Source organism: Physella acuta, unplaced genomic scaffold (assembly GCF_028476545.2).
Source record: "Physella acuta isolate Inbredline_101_S28 unplaced genomic scaffold, ASM2847654v3 ptg000481l, whole genome shotgun sequence".
NCBI classification, from domain to species: Eukaryota; Metazoa; Mollusca; class Gastropoda; family Physidae; genus Physella; species Physella acuta.
The window spans coordinates 563,530-588,538 of NW_026732000.1; the positions used below are offsets into that span (position 1 = coordinate 563,530).

General features: G+C 37.6%; 1 protein-coding gene across 1 annotated transcript; it reads left to right on the top strand.

Moving 5' to 3' along the window:
* The first annotated feature begins 3,252 nt into the window (after positions 1–3,252).
* On the top strand, positions 3,253–4,958 carry LOC131944108 (ficolin-1-like). Its single transcript, XM_059304616.1, has 4 exons — positions 3,253–3,277; positions 3,662–3,805; positions 4,099–4,340; positions 4,731–4,958. Exons 1-4 carry the CDS (start codon positions 3,253–3,255, stop codon positions 4,956–4,958), a joined length of 639 nt encoding a protein of 212 aa, XP_059160599.1.
* Positions 4,959–25,009: the final 20,051 nt, after the last annotated feature.

Sequence of the window (25,009 nt, forward strand, 5' to 3'; positions counted from 1 at the left end):
GTGTAACTCAAAATTATATTCGATCTGCATTCAACCGGTTTTTAAACGTAACATGAAATATAGTCCAGAATTGAGAATACTGAGAAATATGAAACAATAACGCATACAATTTATAACAAAAAACATCTAACAACCCAATATCTGAACAGGACCTCCCAGTCAAACTTTCTGAGGCTTTATTTTTTACTTTCTCGTATATACGAAGTATAGAGAAAGTCTTTACACCTCACTGATACGGAAAAACATAATTTTCAATCTTGTCCGTATGTCTGTGTGTCTGTCTGTGTGTGTGTGTGTGTCCGTGTGTAAACACGATAACTTGAGTACCGTTACAGCTAGATTGATGAAATTTCATATATAAGTATTTTATCAAAATCGTAGATCCTTATCAACTTTTGAGCGATTTCCGATAACCGGAAGTGGTACTTTTCCTACTTTGAATTTTTCAATAGCCTTTAACTTGAGTACTATTTCAGATAGATAAATGAAATTTCACGTGTAAGTAAAAGATCTAATTCTCTACCTTCTGTTAAATTTTGAGTAATTTCCGTTGACCGGAAGTAATAATTTACGCTACTTCCGTTTTCTCAAAAAACTAATGTAAATTTTTAAAGTACTAATAATATTGCGCACTATTATGCACTTTTTTATTTGGCGTTCACTTAGTGTGCAATTAATTTGTCTACGAGATTTTATTATATTATTAAAACTTTAAGTATGTAAAATGGATTAAAAATCATGTCTATAGCCCGAGTTCCCATCCCCTGTTATTTTATATAAGAATATTCGAGAAAGTTTAGGGGAGATCACTCCCGGTTTATTTCTCAATGTTTCAGTAATACTCATAGCCAGAATAATAGTAGTTAAAGTAATAAGTATTAAATTTTACACATCTGTTTCAGTAAAAAAGACTCAAAAAACACAATAATATCTACCCAAGCTAATATATCTTACATCCTGGTTTCATCTCTTGGCCGACTGCAGTACTGATGTCGCGCTCTGATTAACACAGTATAGTGTGTTTTGCTGTCATTCTAACATAACGTCACCGTTAACTTAGCACGATGTACATATATTTTGTATTCGAAAGTTATTTTATTCATTAAAGAGGTGTCTTTCAGCGAGGTGTCTTTCTATTAATAAAATCGCTTGGTTGAAATAAACACAGTTCACCTTACCGCAGCATATGAAGGGTTAGTGTGGTCAGACCCATGTTGAATCAAAATGGGTGTTTTAAAAGATACTAATATGTATGAGATATGACGTCTTTTTTAATGCAGGGTCCGGCTTTTTGTAACGATATGTAAGTGGGGAGGGGAAGGAAAGATGAAAATCGCCAAATAAGCAAGACGTCATTTATGGATGACCCTTGAAGCTTAAAGTTATCCAAACACAACGGGTAGTCTAGTACAAATTAGTTTAACATGTTAACTTTTGGGTGAGCACTGTAACGACTTATTGGTAACAACGCAAAAAAAAATCCCAATATCTAAAAAACTTAAACACGTATACAACAGGTGAGGAAAACATAGTATCGGATAAAACATAACGATACATGACACATTAAATTTAACATCCACCATAAACTTGAAAATCTGGTTCCAATTAGTTCCAAAGTGGGTTTTGCCAGAAAGCTCATTTTTCAAACAAAAGTGATTGTTAAAAACATTTCAGAAATAAGTACAAAATGACTTTCGGTTTATTAATAATCAAACAAATGATTGCTTGTAATTGGTAGTTAAGCTAATACTTTTATTTTTAATTTGGATTAGTAGATTCAGTGTGTTGTAGTGATAGGGGATGTTATAGTACGCTTTACTTCATTGACCGTTATTTAGTATTTTATCATATAAAACAATTGTTGTGATTGTCATTGTTTTACTTTCCGTGGCTACTACGGTTGAATTCAAATAGGGGTAGAGAGCGTTTTTTTTTTTACTTTCTCGTGTATACAAAGTATAGAGAAAGTCTTGTAAGCGTGCAGTCGTGAGTCGAAAAAAACATAGTTTTGCAATCGTGTCCGTATGCCTGTGTGTGTGTGTGTATGTGTGTCTGTTTGTGTGTGTGTGTAAAAACGATAACTTGAGTACCGTTACAGCTAGGTTAATGAAATTTCATATATAAGTATTTTATCGAAATCGTAGACCCGTTTCAACGTTTGAGTGATTTTTGATAACCGGATGTGGTACTTTTTCTTCTTTGAAGTTTTCAAAAGCCTATAACGTGAGTACTGTTTCAGATAGATAAATGAAATTCACGTGCAAGTAAAAGATCTAATCTACTACCTTCCTTCAAATTTTGAGTAATTTCCGTTGACCGGAAGTACTAATTTAGGCTATTTCCGATTTCTCAAAAAACGCATGTAAATGTATAAAGTACTTATAATATTGCGCACTATTATGCACATCTTTTTTTGGTGTACGCTTTGTGTGCAATCCTTTTTCCAAGAGATTTTATTCCATTTTAAAAAGTTTAAGTATTTAAAATGGATTATGGATTAAAAATCATGTCTATATCCCGAGTTCACATCCCCTGTTGTTTTATATAAGAGTATTCGAGAAAGTTTGTGGGAGATCGCTCCTGGTTTATTTAATAAAATGTCCAGGTTTATTATATAACTTCCTATATTAGGCACACACATTTAATATGTTTGTATTTCTATTTGTTTGCATTTCCTTAGTCATTCTACAGCTTACAAAACGGCAAATCCTGCAAAGTGCAGACTATCGTTTGTTCGATTTTAAAATAATGTAATAACGTATCTGTATCCCAATCATTTACTCATTATTCTTATCCCTAACTATTATATTATCTCATTAATACTATCCCTAACAAAATCCATAACAATTCTCATAACCAAAAACTGACCTTCTAACATGAACACTAAAAACACATAATTAGTTTTGGTCTAATCTAAGATTGGGAAGATAATTAATCTGGTGATAATGGCATGGATTATATAGCGGGGAATGATTAACCTAATGATGACTTTCAACCAGTTATCCAGAAGATTATTTGCATCAACGTGATAGTAGGGGAGTTTGAGTAGAAGTTTTGGTAGGAGAATTGTATATGTTGGTATGAAATATGCAAATTTAAGTCATAGAAGGTGATTCTAAAGTGATTGGATTGCATGGGAATATGACTCGACACGCTGGTGAATTTAATTTGTCTGTTAGGAACATGACACCGTAACTTAATGTTTAAAAATGTGACATCATGTTAACGATTGGATTGTATCGATAAGTTAAGATGGCCTCAATTCTTTTTTCTCTAGGTATGCCTTTAAGAATTATCACAGGAAAAACAAGTCACAATTCGTTCATCATCAGTAAAACACAACATAGATGTCCACGACATATGTAGTAAATAAAGTAGAGCTATGTTTCGATAATGTGGTACATCTATTTTCAACTAGTTAGATTCTTTAACGTAAATCAGGTACACATTAGAGCAGGGTGGAAACAGGGACATCCTAAACACTCGAGACCAAGATGACCATTGATAATATGCTATGATTCGTATAGCAAGTGTGGTAGATGTAAAATGTTATACATTTCATATTAAATAACTAAGAACAAACTTTTATTGGATGTAAAAATCACAAAAAATAATAAATCACACTTATCCACTATGTTTCAACGTTTAATTGATGTAACAGGTTCCTGGCTATTTCCACTAAAAGATTCACAACAAAAAGTTCAGGCAAAAATTTTCACTAGTGGGAAGTTCTCTAACACAACAAGACACATCACGGTCCTGTCAGATGGTTCCATATCAAAACAAGAATTATTCATTTGCACAGGTGATGTAAAGTCTCTTGTCTTATGGTTTATAGTTTTCTTTTTAATTGGTTTCAATATTTTATTAAAATGATTTATCACGTGTAGCATGCGATGTGTCACCAAATGTTATGATATTTATCAACCAATTTACAAACAACGGGTGTATTAATTTAGCTTACATTTTCTTCAAGGCTTTGACTATCTTTTTTTTTACTTTTCCGATTCTATTTACGACAAAAACTGCCTTTAAAACCCACCAAATAAAATCGAAGGAAATCATTTTTTTTACCAGGCCATCATGATTAATGCTTAGGAGTAAACAACAGTGACCCTCGACATTTGCTGACCCTAACCTCTGGACTTCAGGTGATGTGTGACACAATGACAGACGGTGGAGAATGGACCATTTTCCAAAGACGTGTTTCTGGGGCTGTAGACTTTTATCGGAACTGGACAGAATACAAAAATGGGTTTGGTGATTTTACTTCAGGTAATTTTTACCTTGGCAATGAGAACATGTATCTCTTAACGTCTAAAAACAGAATAGAACTGAGAGTAGATATGATCTTCAATGAAACAAGTTATTTCGCCAAGTATTAAAGCTTCAATATTTCTAGCGAGGCAGACGGCTACAGGCTAAACGTTGGTGGTTACACAGGAGACGCTTGGGACGGTCTAGCGCAGAGGCGTAGCGACGGTGGGGGCAGGGGGGTACATATGTCCCCGGGCGCCGACCTTAGGGGGCACCAAAATGGGTTGTCAAAACAAAATTAAAATGTTATTTTAGCTGCATTTTTGCCTTATAACTAGTTTGAGGGATGGGGGGTGCAAATCGAAAGTTTGGGGGGGTGCAAATTGAAAGTTTGAGAGGGGGGGGGGTGCAAATTGAAAATTAGCTCCCGAAAGGGGTGCCAAATTTAAAGTTTGTCCCCGGGCGCCGGGAAGGGTCGCTACGCCTCTGGTCTAGCAGCACACAAAGGTATGATGTTCTCTACATTTGATCGCGATAACGACAAATACAGTGGATTTAACTGTGCTAATTACTTCCACGGAGCGTGGTGGTTTAAAAGTTGTCATAACTCTCATCTTAACGCTGGTTGGGGGACAAACAATTTATACTGGATGCGCATGTATAATACATCACTCAATGAAATGAAATTTAGAGCAGTCTAACGTCATTAGAAGTTTCAGTCTTCATTTGAATACATTAATGACGTTGTTTAAATGATGGAGCATATATATATATATATATATATATATATAGGCCATTGAAAGTATTGTAATTTATATTTTATCGTGATTATAAATGTACGTCAAACTGAAAGAAAAAAAATAACGTAATTTGACGTTATTAAAAGGTGGATTATTTTAGTTATCGCGTAATCTATATAGCCTACATGTATACATAAATAAAAGCATGTTTGCGTTTCTGTCTGTGGTGTGTATGACTGTCTTTTGTGTATTTCTACACTTTTCACCCGTTGCCATGTAAAGTTTTAAAAAATACACTTAGAGAGGTTTCAGCGAAAAAAAAATTATAAACTAGGGCTTCCTAGAGCCTAAAGAGCCACATAAAATTATAAGTGGTATTATTATTTTTAAATAATAAAGGGAAATAGCCAACTTAAATTATTTTTGCAAACAATAATTAACTTGGCTATTTCCCCATGTCCATAAAATTGTGTAATATTTAAAAAAAAACCTACGACTTCTTACTTTAATACATTTTTCTTCGGATGGTTTGGTTCAGGGATCGATGTTAAAGTATATCGCTATAAATAAATTAGATGTGTCTTAATTTCGTCTAGGTGGTTAATGTGCCAAAAGTTAGTGCGCTGTTGGGTAACACGAGTTTTCCCTCGTCTACCTGACTGTGGTCAGTTGATTATTGGGGCAAATGGCATCGTATACTCGGGTAATCGCAATCCACGTGATGTTGTGATCTATAGCTCCTAGGCCTCCCCATTTAAGTGCGACCAAGACGATGAGTTTAGTAGACTACTATAATCTATAATCTATGACTAAAATGATACAAGGCGGTACCAGGGACAACTGAGGTAGTTCGACTGGTGTCTCACTCAATAAACCTCGCCCTTCATGAAGGTGATCAATGTACACTGTTGTTTTTTCTGAAGCAATTTGCACCTGTTATTAAAGCATCGACAGCGTTAGATATCGACACACAAAATAGGTAACTTATCTAAAAATACATCCTTGATAACAATAAATTAAATGCTATTATAAAGTGTGTCATGGAATCTTTTGTTTTGAGATTGCATCAACACGCGAAACTAGTTCATTTTAAAAGACAAACTTTAGTTAAGTTATACAGCACTGTCTAGTTAAGTTATGATTTGTGTACCGTTAGAGGTCATCAAATAGATGAACAAACAAACAACATATTTAATGGATATTTATAATTAAATCAATAACCAATACAACATAACATTCAAATAAGGCAATGAACGTTTTAAACTCCTTTTCATTCCATCAAGATATTTTTTTACCGGTCCAAAATTTTAACAATTATAGTGATTTTTTTATTATCTTTTGATTTTGATGCACTTTAATGTGATATTTATTTTCGTTTAATTTCATTGCAGGTTCATGATATAATTGATTGACGTTGGTTTATTTCCATCTTCATGAGTATAATATAGATTTATGATTAGAGATTCGTGTTTAATTTTTTTTTAAACTGACCTTGATATTTTATAACTTATACTCTTTAAGTAAACTTGATGTTTTATGTTTTATATACCTTGACTAAACTTGATATTTTATACTTAATATACTTTAACTAAACTTGATGTTTTATACTGTATGTATTTTGACTAAACTTGATGTTACTTCAACAAAAAAATGTTACAGATCTACAGCTTGTGTTTAAGACAATCGTCAGTGGGATCAAACTACAGAACAAATAAATCACAGACCGACATCTGCTGACACAATAAAAATATATGCACATCTATAGGCTATTGTTACCAGAGTTTCTTCCACCTATCTCTTCGGGGCCAAAATGGAATTTATATAGTAAACATATACTTTTACCAGTGTCCGTCCCCCCTCCCCTTTCCCTTAAAATGTAGACCGCCCCCCACCCCGCCCCCCTCCCGAGAATATCAAGTGCCGTTCCCCCCCCCTCCCCGGAGAAAAAAATTCTGGAAGAAACACTGCCTTATATTAATTGAACATAATTCAAATTTAAAAAAAAAAATTATTTCGTGTTTCAATACACGTAAAGCCAATGTATGGTTACTAATATAAATATGACAAACGAGATATAACTGTCACTTTACACTAGCAGAGGCAAATCAAATCAACTAAAGTAATCAATTAACTTTGACGTGTTTTAAGGCCGAAGTTTATTTTTAAATTTGTATTTGACATAAGAAATATAAAATGATAATAATAAATGCAGCTACATTACACTATAAACAATGACTATTTTTAAACCACCACCTTGGCCTAGTCTCAAGACATGATCAGCCATCCTGGCTAGTTTCTCGAATATCATACTACCTACATGATATACTTTGATTATAAAATACTTTTATTTTCAAAATTGTTATATTTATGTAATATCGTTTTTCCTTACTTGTACATTTTTGCTGTAGTATTTGAAATGTAATATTTTGGAAATCATATTTTTCATTCACTGTTTAATTATTGTATTTACTTAACACTGCGTAATACATTTATATTGTGCAATTAGGTACAAAACATTAGTGCTCAGCAGTTTCCATCTTAAATTAACGTATATACTATGATACAGTGGTTTGACTAAGAAGAGAGACCAAATTGAATTAAAAATGTTCGTTCTCAACACACACATGTCACGTGATAGCACACCTTTTGTATTTACAACTAGAAGATGGTAGAGTGGGTAAATTGGGTACGCATAAAACACTCTATTAAAAAAAACATATTAGGTGATGTTGAATTTTTGTATTCAAACAAATTGTCTACATAAAGCGACACCTTTTAAAAACACGACATAGCAACATACATATATGTATGTATGCTTGAATTTACAAAGGTATACTTTCTTTATTTAGTACTAGGTTTGTCTTTTTCATAAACTTCGGTGTTATGCTAGTTTATTCCAGATTTTCAGAATGGATACAAAATAAAATCATTTAATTATCTGAACTTAAAAAAAAACCATTTCGATTACATATTCATACATTTAAAGATTAAATTCTTGAGCAGATATTGTTTTCAGGCTTACACGATTTAATTTGGAAATCTTTATTTGGTTGTTTTTGGATATCGTAAATTTGAACTGTTCTATTAAAGTAAATAGATGTTTTTTTTGTACGTCTCTTTTTCAATTGGTGTTTTGTTTCAATATATATATATATATATATATATATATATATATATATATATATATATATATATATATATATATATAATGTAATAAAAATATGTATTTACATAAACAAAAAATGTTGGCTTTTTTAAAAATTAATCTGATGACGAGATTTTAATATATAATATGGCCACACAATGCAACATGTGTAGACAGACGACAGTAAAATATTCTACGTCATGGTAATTCTAAACGATGTATAAACAGAAAATAACAACTTGAGAAAAAATAAAATATTTCAGAAGTGACCCGGAGCGATACTTCAGAGAATGACACAATAAGAGTTAGGTAGCACTGGAGTCACATTCGAGATAAAATAAGGGAAAGCAACCAGATAAACGGCGGAATAGCAAAATCCTGTTGTCAACCTTGACAAGTTTGTTATTAAAGTTAAGTTTCCCATTTAAACCTGACGGTCTATGGTGAAGTAGAGTTCACTTGTTTCTGTGACATCGGCATATGAAGAGATAGTGTGGTCAGCACTATGCCCAGCCGCCTTTACTTTCCCTAACATGAGTTAGGTACCCATAGGAGTTGGGTGGACTCAGGGACGGTCTACTGATGAACCCGGATTCGAACTCGAGACTAAAGGGTTAGCAGTTCAGCTAGACCACTCCGTCCCATAAGTTTGGTATTGCCTGTGATGACAACACAGTTTATATGTTTTCGTTTTTGTTTCCATTTTTTACTATCAACTAAGCTCAATATTCCCCAGATATTCCGAAGTCTATTAGTTTGGTAGATATGTAAATTTTAGCTGCTGAACGTGATGCAATAGCATCATATTCCAGGTTCATTTTACAATGTGGTTTCTGTTTTATGTGTTATATCACAGTTCACCACATGCGAGAAATATGTAAAAGATAATATTACATCGCAAAACTTCTGGAGAATTTATCAAACAGCCAAACTGTTGGATTCGTTAGCCATTGTAACAAAAGTGAAAAAGTTAATGGTAAACAATTATCCAAGTGTTGTCGAATCTCACGATTTCATTCAGATATCTTTGGAAGTGTTCGTAGACCTTCTACGACACTTTCGTGTAGTGAACGACTCAATTTTAAAATGGACATGCTCTGATGACCCATACCTCGCCACTGAGCCGAATAAATGTATCAGCACGTCATATACAGCTGAGACAGATACTGGACTTCAAAAACTACTATGCATGGCAGAACATTAGAGCCGATGAAGTGGATGACCTAACACTTCGCAGGTCGTACCTCGGTCAGTTACTGACCTCAATTCCTCTGAAAGATGTCAACAACGCGTGTCTGTCCAAACTTATAAACAAGAAATTTATCAACGACGACAAAGATGTCATCACACTGGTCAACAAATACGTCGCAACAAGGCTAGAGGCCACTCAGCTACACCTACTAGAGGCCACTCAGCTACACCTACTGAAGAGTTACAAAAGTATCATCAAGTCTCCGCTGTCACCAAGACCAGCTTCTAGGAATAATACTAACACGGAGCACTGCATAAGGCCATACTTAGACATTCCCGTGGAATTTCTGTATCTTTTGATTTCTGTACTCGTCGCCGTTTGAATTGCCACATTCTTATTTAGATGTTGACCGCGGATACAGCCACACCATTAGATATTACTAGTCCAGATCTAGTACACGGTGTTGTCATTAACGTAGAATGCTGGAAAAAATTCACCATTACCCCACCTACTCAGCACTGCTACACCCGAGGCCTGACGTGGACAACATACAACTGAATTACCCGTCCCATTGCTTTAACAGATCAAATCATTACAATCTTGATAGTTGAATTCAGTAGCTTTTAGTATCGAACTTCAATGCTTTAACACATGTGTTTAGGATTGGTAGAGTTTTACTCACTTATCAGTATAGCCCAGTGGTTCTTATTAGACGTAACGCGGCACTGAAGTTAAACTTACTCACTAATGCTCCACATGCAGTCCTGCAATATTAACCGAGAAAATCAAAATAAATGTGCATGCAGTTATTGATTTTGTTTTGTTAAATGTGTAATACAAGATTTAAAAAAGGGTTATTGTTTAAACAACAATATAAATTGATATATAATTGAAGTACTGAAAAAAAAATAACATAAAACGTTTTTAATAACAAGTTATTATGTAATAATGCACTAAACAATAGAAAGTAAATTTCAACACTAATTTTTAAATAACTATTATTATTCATATGCTTAGCTTGTTAATGAATTCATGATTTTTAAAAAAGTCTTCCATGAAACTAATTTAGCATTAACATTTTCAGGTTGTTTATATTATACTTTACATATTAAATGATACATTGGCTTTATAAATATAAAAAAACTTACATGTAACAACCGATAGCATATTTGCTTAGGGATTAAAGCTTTTGTAAACATTTTGTATTTTTCTAAAGGTACGAACACATTAATTTGCCATCATTTTGTTACTTCTAAACGTTCACGGTATTAAAGTTCAAAGCAAGCTTAAACAAACCGTCTCGGCGTTTGTCTGTGTATTCAAACATCAGCAATAAAAGGGTATTCAATAGCCAGCGGAGGGCTGTGTAATCAAGCACTCATTTCCAATAGTTCTTTGTGTACCAGAGCTTGTTATATGAGACTATTAACACTCGCAAGATATTTCTACATGGGTGGGACAACTAGAGTGTCACTTTGGTAAATGTTTAATAATATAGGCACAAAAATCGAAATTGATCGACTTGGAAACATGAGAAAGTTTGGTAAATTGTCATTTAGATCTTAACATGTATTTACATTATATGCTTCTATTTTCTTTAACTATCGATGAAGATTTCCATTTGGGAAAAAAATAAATCGCTGTGGAAAATCTTGTACTTTACCTTTAATTTTATAATTACAGAATGGGATGTGTTCAATGTGAAAGCAACAATCCTAATATATAAAAGGCCCTGTGCGCACTTCTCTCTCTCTCTATCTCTGTCTGTCCGCAAAATATTTTCGCGGACATCACATCAGAATCTAAAGAATCGAGAACTTGATACGGAATTTTGTTGAAATAATACGGTAGATGTTTTAAATGTATAACCACAATTGTATTTCAAGAAGAAAAATAAATAATAAAGGCGTATTCGAATGTAGAAAAACAATTTTAATTATGCAACCGGAAAAGCGTTTATAGGTGGGACAAGAGCGCATTTAACAATGACGTCACTTAATGTTTACACTAAAAAAGAGCACAAAACTAATGACGTCATCTACCGAAGTTAGAATATAAAGAAAGCAACCCTTTCATTCAACTTTGATTTAGATCTAGATCTACGTACGCTATGAAATCTAGACATATACAATACAATTTTCTAGAGCTAAACTTATAAAATTTACTTTATCTATTTGGATTCTAGACTAGATATAGAATAATCTAGAATTCTAGATTCTAGATCTACGCAAAACTGGACGCAGACGCTAGATATTCTAGATCTAGATTTAGATAAACTAGATCTAGATGATCTAGATGTACGGAAAAACTAGACTTAGATAAAGCAAAGTTGTCGGGCACTTCTCGGCGCCGCAGGCGCTTCAAATTTTTCAGGAAGAGCCAATCACTAATTAATTAAGCATTCAAATTCTCAATGTTTTTGAAAACCTAAGCGAAGCTAGGCAGCATGCCTAGTAGCATAGATTTAGCTATTAGATGGTTCTAAACAAATCTGATATCTTTCTACTGATTCTTACAACTATTTAATGACACTGATAAGACCGTTCTATAAATAATTGGCACACACAAGTGTGTTGTTTTTATAAACATAAGTTTCAAACATGGTCAAATCTCCATTGTGCGTGTTCCCAAAAATGTTCATGTGACGAACGCTTTTGACGGAAACGAAACCATGTGAGCCGCGACCCCAAAAAAAGGTAATTAAAACACACAAATACAATTAATTTTTTAAGTCCATGTTTATTATGTTTAATTTATTAATGTGATGGACAAAATTGGATGATATATCTAGCCTAAAAAGTAGCGACCCGTACATTCGAAATGTGTAGTGAAGGTGATGAACATGTAACAGATGGCTGAGTAGGTAGCACACAATACTGACATGTTAGCTCTAATCTTTTTGAGTATATATAGTTAACAATAGAATTAAAATGATCTTTGGTAGGGCATGGAGTTTATAATAGACATTTAGAATGGGAGCCGTATGTTTCCCATTATGGACACTTGCCTTAATACTACAAACGCTCAATGAACTTCTACCAGTATGCAAGAAATGCCCAACTTGACGCTTGCCCAAAGGTCGTTTGCCTGGAGAAATGCTAAAATTGTATATTATCTAGCAGAAAGTTTATTAAATTTGAATTCGATATTTCAATAATCAACATATATCTAAACTAAGATGCAACTCAGGCTTTTAAAAATTACTAGAATACCCGTCATCCGTTGGATAACTGTGGGTTTCGGGGGTCATCCATCAAAAAACATCACGTCTGTCACTCAGAGGCATAGCGACCCTTCCCGGCGCCCGGGGACAAACTTTTCGATTTGAACCCCCCCCCCAAGATTTCGATTTTCAACCCCCCACCTCAAACTTTTGATGTGCACCCCCCCCCCACTCAAACTTTCAATTTATTTTTCCAAACCATTTTGGCGCCCCAACATATGTCCCCCCCGCCCCCCCCCACCTCCCCCCACCTCCCCTCCCCCCCGCCTCCCCGCCCCCCCCCCCGCCCCCCCCCCCCCTTCCTCGCTACGCTACTGCAGTGTCACTTATCGTCACAAAAAACAGACCCCACATTCAAAAATATGTTTTTTATCTTTTAAAAACACCGAAAACAACGATTTCGGACTATCCCTTCATATACTGACGTCACAGGTGACCTACTCAACTCTACTTTACCTGCCCAGTGTCCCGCCAAGTCTCAGACAACAAAAACGATTCCAGCCGAGCATGTCTCTGACCACACTATCCATTCATTTGCTTAGGACAAAGAAACAGATGAACCCTACTTCACCTGCCCTGTGCCCCGCGAGGTCCTGATAGTCAACCTTATCATTCACACATAGGGCTTAAGAAAAAATAATTGAAAACGTAAAAAAAAAGTTCTATTAATGTTTATGACACTGACTTTAAAATTTAGCCTTCATTCTCCAAAGCAAATTTTAAAATGCTTTTCTGGCATATCTAGCCCTGGCCACCTATACCATGTTTATATAATGTGAACACCCGCCATTTTGCTCGTGGTAAACATGGCCTAAAAATGGTCGGAAGTCATGCGTCCGGTCCGTACGCCATATTGTTGTTAGCAGCCGACCACGCCTCCAAGTTAGTGAGTAATCCTACTATATCTAGATATAGAACCTAGATAACAAAAAAATTCCATGTATTCTCGAATTAGATGATCATTGAAGCTAAACAAAGATTTATATAAAATAATTAAGGCCCGAAATAGATTCTAGATGTAGAATTTACATTAAGTCTAGATCTAGAATTTACATTGAGTCTAGTGACCTAGATCTAGATCTAGATCTAGAATCTAGGCCCTAGGCTAGATTCTAGATTCATAACTTTCCTTCGACAGCTGATCTTTAGATCTAGAGAAATTTATTGTAAAACTAAATGAAAAAAAGACAGTTTAAAATTGATATAAGTGTTGGAACGTAATAAATACAGCAAACGGACGTATTGTTTAAGTTATAGCCGGCAGAAAATTAGCTTTGTAACGCGTTAAACTTTTGAATGGGCCACAAAGTCTATGATGGAGTCCGCCATTTTTATTGTACCAAAAAGTAAACACATCAAGGGACGTCACTATTCCCACAAAGTTTAGTCAACGTTTTAACATTTTAAAAAAAAATGGGTTAATCTACCTATGAATAAATCAATAAATTAATTAACGTCTTTAAATAAATTTGTGATTAACAGTCTGTCTGCATTAAAAAATTATTCTCTACCTACATACTATTTTACAGCTCTCCAGATAGAGTCGAACATATCACAATACTGATCGGACAAACAAAAAAACAAAAAAAAAAACAAAAAAAAAATATTCAAACATGTAAACAAACTTGACTTTTAGTAGTATATAGATTACTCCATAGTGACTCATCCTAAAATATAAAAGCCGACGTGCGCACTTCTCTCGCTTTCTCTCTCTCTGTCCGCCAAATATTTTCATATTGCAATGGTAAAAGCGACATGTTATTACGTAATCAATCATGCATTACTTCAAGATTTCGCATGCACGTCGGGAGATAAAAATACTACAATTTTAACAAGATCGGAGACAATCAGCCCAGGCACTAGTAAACTAGCCCTCAATGCAGACAGTATACATTTAAAACAAATATTATCGTAGACTTTAAACTTAGACATTGCATCTAGGCTGAATATATTCCGAAGTTTCACAAGTTGACCACAAACGTATGTTAACTTCATTTTACAGCTTGACCGAAGACTTATTTCCTTCAGTGGACTTCGGATATTTATCGTCTTTGTAACAACACTTGTTGATACCATTTCTGGCACCATTGTAGCAGTGGTGAATGGATGGTAATCGCACACACGCACACACACACACACACACACACACACAAACACACCACACACACACACACACACACACACAAACACACCACACACACACACACACACACAAACACACCACACACACACACACACACACACACAAACACACCACACACACCACACACACACAAACACTCCACACACGTTATTTTGTGGGTTTGTTGTATAGCCGTGACAGCAAATGTTCCTTGTTGAACTTTTAATTGAAACAATAATTGAGATCTCCTCAGTTGGAATAGTACAGTATAGAATACACCAAATCAGAGTTTCTTCCAGGCATCTCTTCGGGGGGGGGGGGGGGGGGGAAGCCCCCCTGGAAAAATTCTACCGCCCCCCCCCCGAATGAAATGAAATTTATATAATTTATATAGAAAATATATACTTTTAACATTAAAAATAAAAAAAAATTGTTATTAGACGTAATGTATTATGTATAAGTAAACTTTCTTAAAAATTAAAGAAGTTCAAGTCAAAAAGAAGTTTGATGAAAACTGTAATACTAAAGCGAACATGGGAAGGTAATCTGCTGCAAGACTAAGATATATATTCGTCTTCCTTCTAGGTTCATTGCCTTTTTTGGTTGAGGTTAAACATCGCCATGTTTTCAAATATCGCGATGTACGTCAAGTTCTCTCCACTCTTACTTAGTAATCGCTTCCTCTACCCATTGTTTACAACACACTTACAAAGAAAAAATTTCCCACCCCTCTACTTGAGACATAAAATAAAAAAGTGTATTGTGCCTTGTCGTCACAGGAAACAAAAACGGTGGCGTCTAATGTTCTTAACCCTTGTCTTCCTAAATTATTGTTTAACTTGTTAAAGAAATTGACTGTTTAGTTAAGGATTCTGACTCGATTTTTTTCACAAGGGACGATACTCGTGTCTGTAGACAAGGCTGTTCTAATTTTAGAACAGTTGTCTTTCCTCTCGTTTCTCTATTAGGGAAGACCTATTGGGAAGACACGTGATACTTCTTTTAAAATGTAAACAACCGTGCACGGGGTACACTTAAAATAAACCCCGCTGCGAAAATGACAATGGCCTGGTGACACTTTTTGGAAAACACGCTTTCATGTAAATAAAATAAGGGTCGCTTTTGTTGTCGCCATGATAATGTATACCTATAAGTTCTCTCCGCCTTTACCGACCTAGTATGAATTTCGCGCGCGCGCGTGCATGTGTGTGTGTGTGTCTGTGTGTGTACATGTATCTCAAAAAAGTGTATCATGTCAACACCTGGGCAACAAGTCATAGTCAAAAAGGCCTAATTCATTACAGATCTATAGGAAATCCCTCTTTACATGTACTTACGTTAGGGGGAGTAAACTCGTTTGAATAAAAAAATGTATTTAAATATATAGAGTTATAGAACCTTAAAGTTAACAGATGATGAAAAAAAAAAATTAAAATTAAAATCAAAATCCACCTCCCCACCCACCTCACTTAGGTGGTGGAATCTTTTACTATATATCCTTTACTCCTACTCCTGTCCCCCCTTCACCCACCTCACTAAGGTGTTGAAGTATTTCCCCCTTCACCCACCTGTTCACAACGTCACCGGCCTGCTTACACCCCTCACCCATGTTACTATAAGCGACTATGTATTGAACATTTGTTTAATTTATCTGGCTCAGGGTGGTCAAATGGTGGTCAGATCAAAAGAAAATCGGAACGGTCATAAAAAACTTAATTACTTTTCCAGACTTGTAAAAAACATGTCTACCCCGCATACCTCACGTACCAACGCACCAAGTCGCCCTGTCGCCCATTAAAAAACACGAACCTACCGAGACTTCGTTTCTTCTCAAAACCTGATTTAACGGTGGTTGAAAGAAAATTCCAACCCTTAAATATATTTTGTTTTCGCTGACCCTCGCTATAAGCGAATAGTTACGTGATGGCTTCACGGAGCTAACAAATCGATCGGTAAAATCCATTAAAGTGGTAACAGGTGTTCCCACATTTAACGCGGAGAGGCACTTAATGGCTCGCATTAATTACCATGACCTGTCAAACCGATCGGGGAAAAATCGGTGATGCGTAACAAAATTTAATTAGGTGTGATGGCCCAGCGGCTGCGATCAATACATTCCCATTCAAAAACACGCAGCGCCGGGGAGGTTCGCGGACGGATCGATAAGTAACAGCTGTTGGACGGCTGGTTAAATGAATGTTCTATTTTCGGTACACGTTTGTTGTGTTGGAGAATGGTCCCTATACAAAGTACACGCTGGTGTTAGTCTTTTATTTTAAACACCATACAACAAAGAAATTAAAATCAAACTAATTAAAATTAATTTCAATATATCAAACAAATAAAACAACAAGTAAACAATTAAACAAAATAAACAAATAAACAAATTTAAAATTACAAAATAAAAATAATTAAAAAGTAAACAAATAATCAAATTACGTAACTCGTCAATAAAAATTAATTAAAATTTATAAAAGTCATTAAAAGTAATTAAAACGGATTAAAATTACGTAACTAGGTCAATGATTACGTCACAAGGTCACTGATTACGTCACAAGGTCACTAATTACGTCACAAGGTCACCGGAGATTACTCCCCCACCCTTCACGCCTCCGCCACTCTAGGGTGGGGGAGTATTTTACTACATGTCATTGTCTCTTCCTCCTTCGCTCCTCCCCATCCCCCTTCGCTCCTCACCATCCCTCTGCGCCAGGTGGGGGAGTATTTTACTATATCTCATTGTACCTTCACCCTCCGCTTCTCCGCCTCCGCCAACGCCAGTTGGCGTAGTATTTTACTATATCTCATTGTCCCTTCAGCGCATCCGCCTCACCATCCTGCTCCGCCAGGCTGGGAGTATTTTACTATATGTCATTGTCCCTCCTCACCATCCACCTCTCGAGTATTTTGCTATATGTCATTGTCCCTTCCCGCATCCGCCTCCGCCAAAAATGCTAACCAAAAGGGACCTAATATACTACTACTAAGGGCTTAATAATTGAACGCCTTTACACCTCTATTTTAATTAATAAAGGGACGCAGCATCGTCAGGATTTAAACTTTTAATTGACCCCGTTATTTGAATAAAGGAAGAAAATATTTGAATAAAAGAATAAAGGAAAAAAGTCACTGGGAAAAAAATCACAAATGTGTATTTGCATGGAATTTGTTAATACTTGTATGTATTAAATATTCAGAAAGAGTAAATCAACTTACACTGAAATACATGTTATATACTGAGCGTAGTTTGTATATGTATAGTAATATTTACAATACACGTATAAATATTTAGTATGAGGTATGCAGGTTGTAATTCATTATACATATAATCCTTAATAGACTTTGATAGAATATACAAACCTTCTCGGGTTTCAACGTGTTTTTTAATATTAACTTTAAACTAGAGTGATATTGGATAAAGGCGTGACTTGCTGCCATCATCTCACCACAAGAGTAGGTAACGTGACTTGCTGCCCTCATCTCACCACAAGAATTGTTCACTCCCGTTACATACTCAAGCATAGGATCAAAACAAAAAGCCGACACGGTACAAAGGCAGTCATTGACGCAAAAAGTCAACAACAAACAATTTGGACGGACAAGGGCAGACCGAAGAGAAGCCGAACAAGGAATTGCTTACGGCTAAAAACACGCAAAACACAATGATGTGACTAATTTTTTTTATAATTAATGTTTCTACAGCGTATTAACTAAAAACGTTGCAAAAGTTGAGGTTGCTGTGTACTTTATGTTTTAGTTTTTTTTTTACCTCACCATGTACAAACTACATGCAAATACAAATTTTTTTCCTTTCTTTTTTTCCTGCAATCGAAAAGCATTCCAGGATTTATATACATTGGATACACCTAAAGCCTCAAATGTGTTTTTGTTATCCCCCCCCAAGACCCTCCCCCACCAGGCACGTGAATTAGGAGCTTAAAGTGTACGTGCACGCTTATCTCGTCTGGTCAACAACTGAGGTCAGTGACCCATATGTAAATAAGTTCTTTGTGTCCGGCATCTCAGGCCCGTTACGTCATAACACGTGGCGAAAGTTTACTGCTTACAAGATGTAAGTGTAAGCTGTAAGGACAGGGGAGGTCAGCTCTCCGGTATTTTGTTTACATCTAACATTGTTAACGACTCGACTAAATTGTGTTTACATCTAACATTGTTAACGACTCGACTGAATTTTGTTTACATCTAACATTGTTAACGACTCGACTGAATTTTGTTTACATCTAACATTGTTAACGTCTCGACTGAATTGTGTTTACATCTAACATTGTTAACGACTCGACTGAATTGTGTTTACATCTAACATTGTTAACGACTCGACTGAATTTTGTTTACATCTAACATTGTTAACTACTCGACTGAATTGTGTTTACATCTAACATTGTTAACGACTCGACTGAATCCTGTTTACATCTAACATTGTTAACGACTCCACTGAATTTTGTTTACATCTAACATTGTTAACGACTCGACTGAATTTTGTTTACGTCTAACATTGTTAATGACTCGACTGAATTTTGTTTACGTCTAACATTGTTCACTCGACTCGACTGAATTGTGTTTACATCTAACATTGTTAACGACTCGACTGAATTTTGTTTACATCTAACATTAATAACGACTCGACTGAATTTTGTTTACGTCTAACATTGTTCACTCGACTCGACTGAATTGTGTTTACATCTAACATTGTTCACTCGACTCGACTGAAAGTCGGACAAGATGGCGCCTTACACCCGCGCCACGACTTAGATATGATAGAGCAGACACACTTATAAAAGTGGTGGTGCTTTATAAAAGTGGTGGTGCTTTATAAAAGTGGTGGTGCTTTATAAAAGTGGTGGTGCTTTATACAAGTGGTGGTGCTTTATACAAGTGGTGGTGCTTTATAAAAGTGGTGGTGCTTTATAAAAGTAATTGTGCTTTATAAAAGTGGTTGTGCTTTATAAAAGTGGTGGTATTTTATAAAAGTGGTGGTGCTTTATAAAAGTGGTGGTATTTTATAAAAGTGGTGGTACTTTATGAAAGTGGTGGTGCTTTATAAAAGAGGTGGTGCTTCATAAAAGTGATTGTGCTTTATAAAAGTGGTTGTGTTTTATAAAAGTGGTTGTGCTTTATAAAAGTGGTGGTATTTTATAAAAGTGGTGGTGCTTTATAAAAGTGGTGGTGCTTTATAAAAGTGGTGGTTCTTTATAAAAGTGGTTGCGCTTTATAAAAGTGGTGGTGCTTTATAAAATTGGTGGTGTCGTCAGGTGTGAGGGCAGCTTTAACAGACGACCCTCCTGAGATCTCAAAGTAAAAGTTCACTGGCTTGTTTACAAACAGAAAAAACCAGGACAGATTTGTGTTCTCACCCCCACACCACCCCAACACCTGGGACACCGGGCTAGATTTGTGTTCTCACCCCCACACCACCCCAATACCTGACAGATTTGTGTTCTCACCCCCACACCACCCCAATACCTGACAGATTTGTGTTCTCACCCCACACCACCCCAACACCTGGGACACCGGGCTAGATTTGTGTTCTCACCCCCACACCACCCCAATACCTGACAGATTTGTGTTCTCACCCCCACACCACCCCAACACCTGGGACACCGGGCTAGATTTGTGTTCTCACCCCCACACCACCCCAATACCTGACAGATTTGTGTTCTCACCCCCACACCACCCCAACACCTGGGACACCCGGCTAGATTTGTGTTCTCACTCCCACACCACCCCAACACCTGGCTAGATTTGTGTTCTCACCCCCACACCACCCCAACACCTGGGACACCGGGCTAGATTTGTGCTCTCACTCCCACACCACCCCAACACCTGGCTAGATTTGTGTTCTCACCCCCACACCACCCCAACACCTGGGACACCGGGCTAGATTTGTGCTCTCACTCCCACACCACCCCAACACCTGACAGCTTTGTGTTCTCACCCCCACACCACCCCAACACCTGGGACACCGGGCTAGATTTGTGTTCTCACTCCCACACCACCCCAACACCTGGGACACCGGGCTAGATTTGTGTTCTCACCCCCACACCACCCCAACACCTGGCTAGATTTGTGTTCTCACTCCCACACCACCCCAACACCTGGCTAGATTTGTGTTCTCACCCCCACACCACCCCATCACCTGGGACACCGGGCTGGATTTGTGTTCTCACCCCCACACCACCCCAACACCTGGGACACCGGGCTGGATTTGTGTTCTCACCCCCACACCACCCCAATACCTGACAGATTTGTGTTCTCACCCCCACACCACCCCAATACCTGACAGATTTGTGTTCTCACCCCCACACCACCCCAACACCTGGGACACCGGGCTAGATTTGTGTTCTCACTCCCACACCACCCCAACACCTGGGACACCGGGCTAGATTTGTGTTCTCACTCCCACACCACCCCAACACCTGGGACACCGGGCTAGATTTGTGTTCTCACTCCCACACCACCCCAACACCTGGGACACCGGGCTAGATTTGTGTTCTCACCCCCACACCACCCCAACACCTGGGACACCGGGCTAGATTTGTGTTCTCACTCCCACACCACCCCAACACCTGGGACACCGGGCTAGATTTGTGTTCTCACTCCCACACCACCCCAACACCTGGGACACCGGGCTAGATTTGTGTTCTCACTCCCACACCACCCCAACACCTGGGACACCGGGCTAGATTTGTGTTCTCACCCCCACACCACCCCAACACCTGGGACACCGGGCTAGATTTGTGTTCTCACTCCCACACCACCCCAACACCTGGGACACCGGGCTAGATTTGTGTTCTCACTCCCACACCACCCCCACACCTGGGACACCGGGCTAGATTTGTGTTCTCACCCCCACACCACCCCAACACCTGGGACACCGGGCTAGATTTGTGTTCTCACCCCCACACCACCCCAACACCTGGGACACCGGGCTAGATTTGTGTTCTCACCCCCACACCACCCCAACACCTGGGACACCGGGCTAGATTTGTGTTCTCACCCCCACACCACCCCAACACCGGGCTAGATTTGTGTTCTCACCCCCACACCACCCCAACCCCTGGGACACCGGGCTAGATTTGTGTTCTCACCCCCACACCACCCCAACACCGGGCTAGATTTGTGTTCTCACCCCCACACCACCACAACACCTGGGACACCGGGCTAGATTTTTGTTCTCACTCCCACACCACCCCAACACCTGAGAGGTTTGTGTTCTCACCCCCACACCACCCCAACACCTGAGAGGTTTGTGTTCTCACCCCCACGCCACCCCAACATATGGGACACCGGGCTTTTAAACTTGTCGTGTTTTAATGAGGACAAAATGGGGAGTCTGAAAATTATCTCAGATTGTCGTGTTTTAATGAGGACAAATTTGAGGAGTCTGAAAATTTCTCTGAACATTCTGGTCAAATGACAACCTGTTGTTTAGAGAGCATATGCTGTTGTAGTGGTGGTGAGACATGATGTTGTAGTGGTGGTGAGACATGATGTTGTAGTGGTGGTGAGACATGCTGTTGTAGTGGTGGTGAGACATGCTGTTGTAGTGGTGGTGAGACATGATGTTGTAGTGGTGGTTATACATGATGTTGTAGTGGTGGTGAGATATGATGTTGTAGTGGTGGTGGTGAGATATGATGTTGTAGTGGTGGTGAGACAGGATGTTGTAGTGGTGGTGAGAAATGCTGTTGTAGTGGTGGTGAGACATGCTGTTGTAGTGGTGGTGAGATATGATGTTGTAGTGGTGGTGAGACATGATGTTGTAGTGGTGGTGAGACATGATGTTGTAGTGGTGGTGAGACATGATGTTGTAGTGGAGGTGAGACATGATGTTGTAGTGGTGGTGAGACATGCTGTTGTAGTGGTGGTGAGACATGATGTTGTATTGGTGGTGAGACATGATGTTGTAGTTGTGGTGAGACATGATGTTGTAGTGGTGGTGAGACATGATGTTGTAGTGGTGGTGAGACATGCTGTTGTAGTGGTGGTGATTCATGCTGTTGTAGTGGTAAGTCGTGGACTGGTGATGAGACATGGTGTGATGTCATCCATCCAAATGTCATTGTGCGATGTCATCCATCCAAATGTCATTGTGTGATGTCATCCATCTATTACGACACAAACGTCACTACAGCAACCAACAAGACCATCCAGTGTTTCAACTGTCGAGGTGGCCGTCTGTCTACCACGTGATTCATTAAGTGTTTAATCTTCCAGGACTTTAATTACGAGCTTAATTGTCCCGGATGGCCACGCGATAACGGCAGAAAAAAAAGGCAAACTGTGGATTCACATTCATAGTTAGGTTTATAAAATATATCAGTGTAAACCTGGTTAGTTAGGTTTATAAAATATATCACTGTTAACCTGATTAGTTAGGTTTATAAAATATATTAATGTAAACCTGATTAGTTAGGTTTATAAAATATATCAGTGTAAACCTGGTTAGTTAGATTAATAAAATATATCAGTGTAAACCTGGTTAGTTAGGTTTATAAAATATATCACTGTTAACCTGATTAGTTAGGTTTATAAAATATATTAAAGTAAACCTGATTAGTTAGGTTTATAAAATATATCACTGTTAACCTGATTAGTTAGGTTTATAAAATATATCAATGTAAACCTGATTAGTTAGGTTTATAAAATATATCTGTGTAAACCTGGTTAGTTAGGTTTATAAAATATATCATTGTAAACCTGGTTAGTTAGGTTTATAAAATATATCAATGTAAACCTGATTAGTTAGGTTTATAAAATATATCACTCTTAACCTGATTAGTTAGGTTTATAAAATATATCACTGTAAACCTGGTTAGTTAGGTTTATAAAATATATCATTGTAAACCTGGTTAGTTAGATTAATAAAATATATCAGTGTAAACCTGGTTAGTTAGGCTTATAAAATATATCACTGTAAACCTGGTTAGTTAGATTAATAAAATATATCAGTGTAAACCTGGTTAGTTAGGCTTATAAAATATATCACTGTAAACCTGGTTAGTTAGGTTTATATCTAGGTCAACCTGACTATTTAGATTAGGACTAATCCGGCTCGGTTACTTTCACTTCACACTCTTACACCAAAATAAACTGGAAATGAACATGGAGTAATAAGTTTCAAATAAAGCAATCAAAGGACAGGCTAGGGATTGACCATCAGGTGGAGGTAACTCTTCCCACCATTCAGACCTGCCAGGCTAGGACCAGTTCCCTCCCCTGCTTATCCCAGCATCCCGTGTGGTAGAGGTCACGTGAGGTCCTGCAGCCAATGGACATAGCTGGAACAAACGTTTGGTTAATTGAGTAATTAGTTAACCTCAGGATCGGGTGTCGTTCTTTGATGTCGATCCAACTTTGGCGGCAACACTTCTGATAAAAACCAGTAGCTAGGCAACACATGAGCCATCAGTATTTAGGCAACACATCAGCCATCAGTATTTAGGCAACACATCAGCCATCATTAGCTAGGCAACACATCAGCCATCATTAGCTAGGCAACACATGAGCCATCAGTATTTAGGCAACACATCAGCCATCTGTATTTAGGCAACACATCAGCCATCATTAGCTAGGCAACACATCAGCCATCATTAGCTAGGCAACACATGAGCCATCAGTATTTAGGCAACACATTAGCCATCAGTATTTAGGCAACACATTAGCCATCAGTATTTAGGCAACACATTAGCCATCAGTATTTAGGCAACACATCAGCCATCAGTATTTAGGCAACACATCAGCCATCAGTATTTAGGCAACACATTAGCCATCAGTATTTAGGCAACACATTAGCCATCAGTATTTAGGCAACACATCAGCCATCAGTATTTAGGCAACACATTAGCCATCAGTAGCTAAACATAGAATAGTCTATTTGGCAACCCACCCACACATGATAGGCTGTGTGGGGGAGAGGTGGGATCAAAAGTTTCAGGATCTAGAAATCGGGATAAACAAATCATGGGAAACGAATCCGGAAAATTTAATCAAACTTTTTTCTCTATCATTACACATACACTCATAGTTTAAAAGAAGTCATTTGTAGAGGCACAAATGAGTACTTGTCGAGCCGGAAAACCGGTTGAGTACTCGTGTATCCGGTCCTGGTTGAGTACTCGTGTATCCGGCCCTGGTTGAGTACTCGTGTATCCGGTCCTGGTTGAGTACTCATGTATCCGGCCCTGGTTGAGTACTCGTGTATCCGGTCCTGGTTGAGTACTCATGTATCCGGCCCTGGTTGAGTACTCGTGTATCCGGTCCTGGTTGAGTACTCGTGTATCCGGTCCTGGTTGAGTACTCGTGTATCCGG

What these genes read in the sequence shown, in the direction of transcription:
- LOC131944108 (XM_059304616.1), top strand. Translation starts at nt 3,253, where the DNA reads ATGGCCTCAATTCTTTTTTCTCTAG. An exon ending in CTCAATTCTTTTTTCTCTAG is followed by an intron (nt 3,278 to 3,661) that starts GTATGCCTTTAA and finishes TTGATGTAACAG; the next exon opens with GTTCCTGGCTATTTCCACTA. An exon ending in AGAATTATTCATTTGCACAG is followed by an intron (nt 3,806 to 4,098) that starts GTGATGTAAAGT and finishes ATTAATGCTTAG; the next exon opens with GAGTAAACAACAGTGACCCT.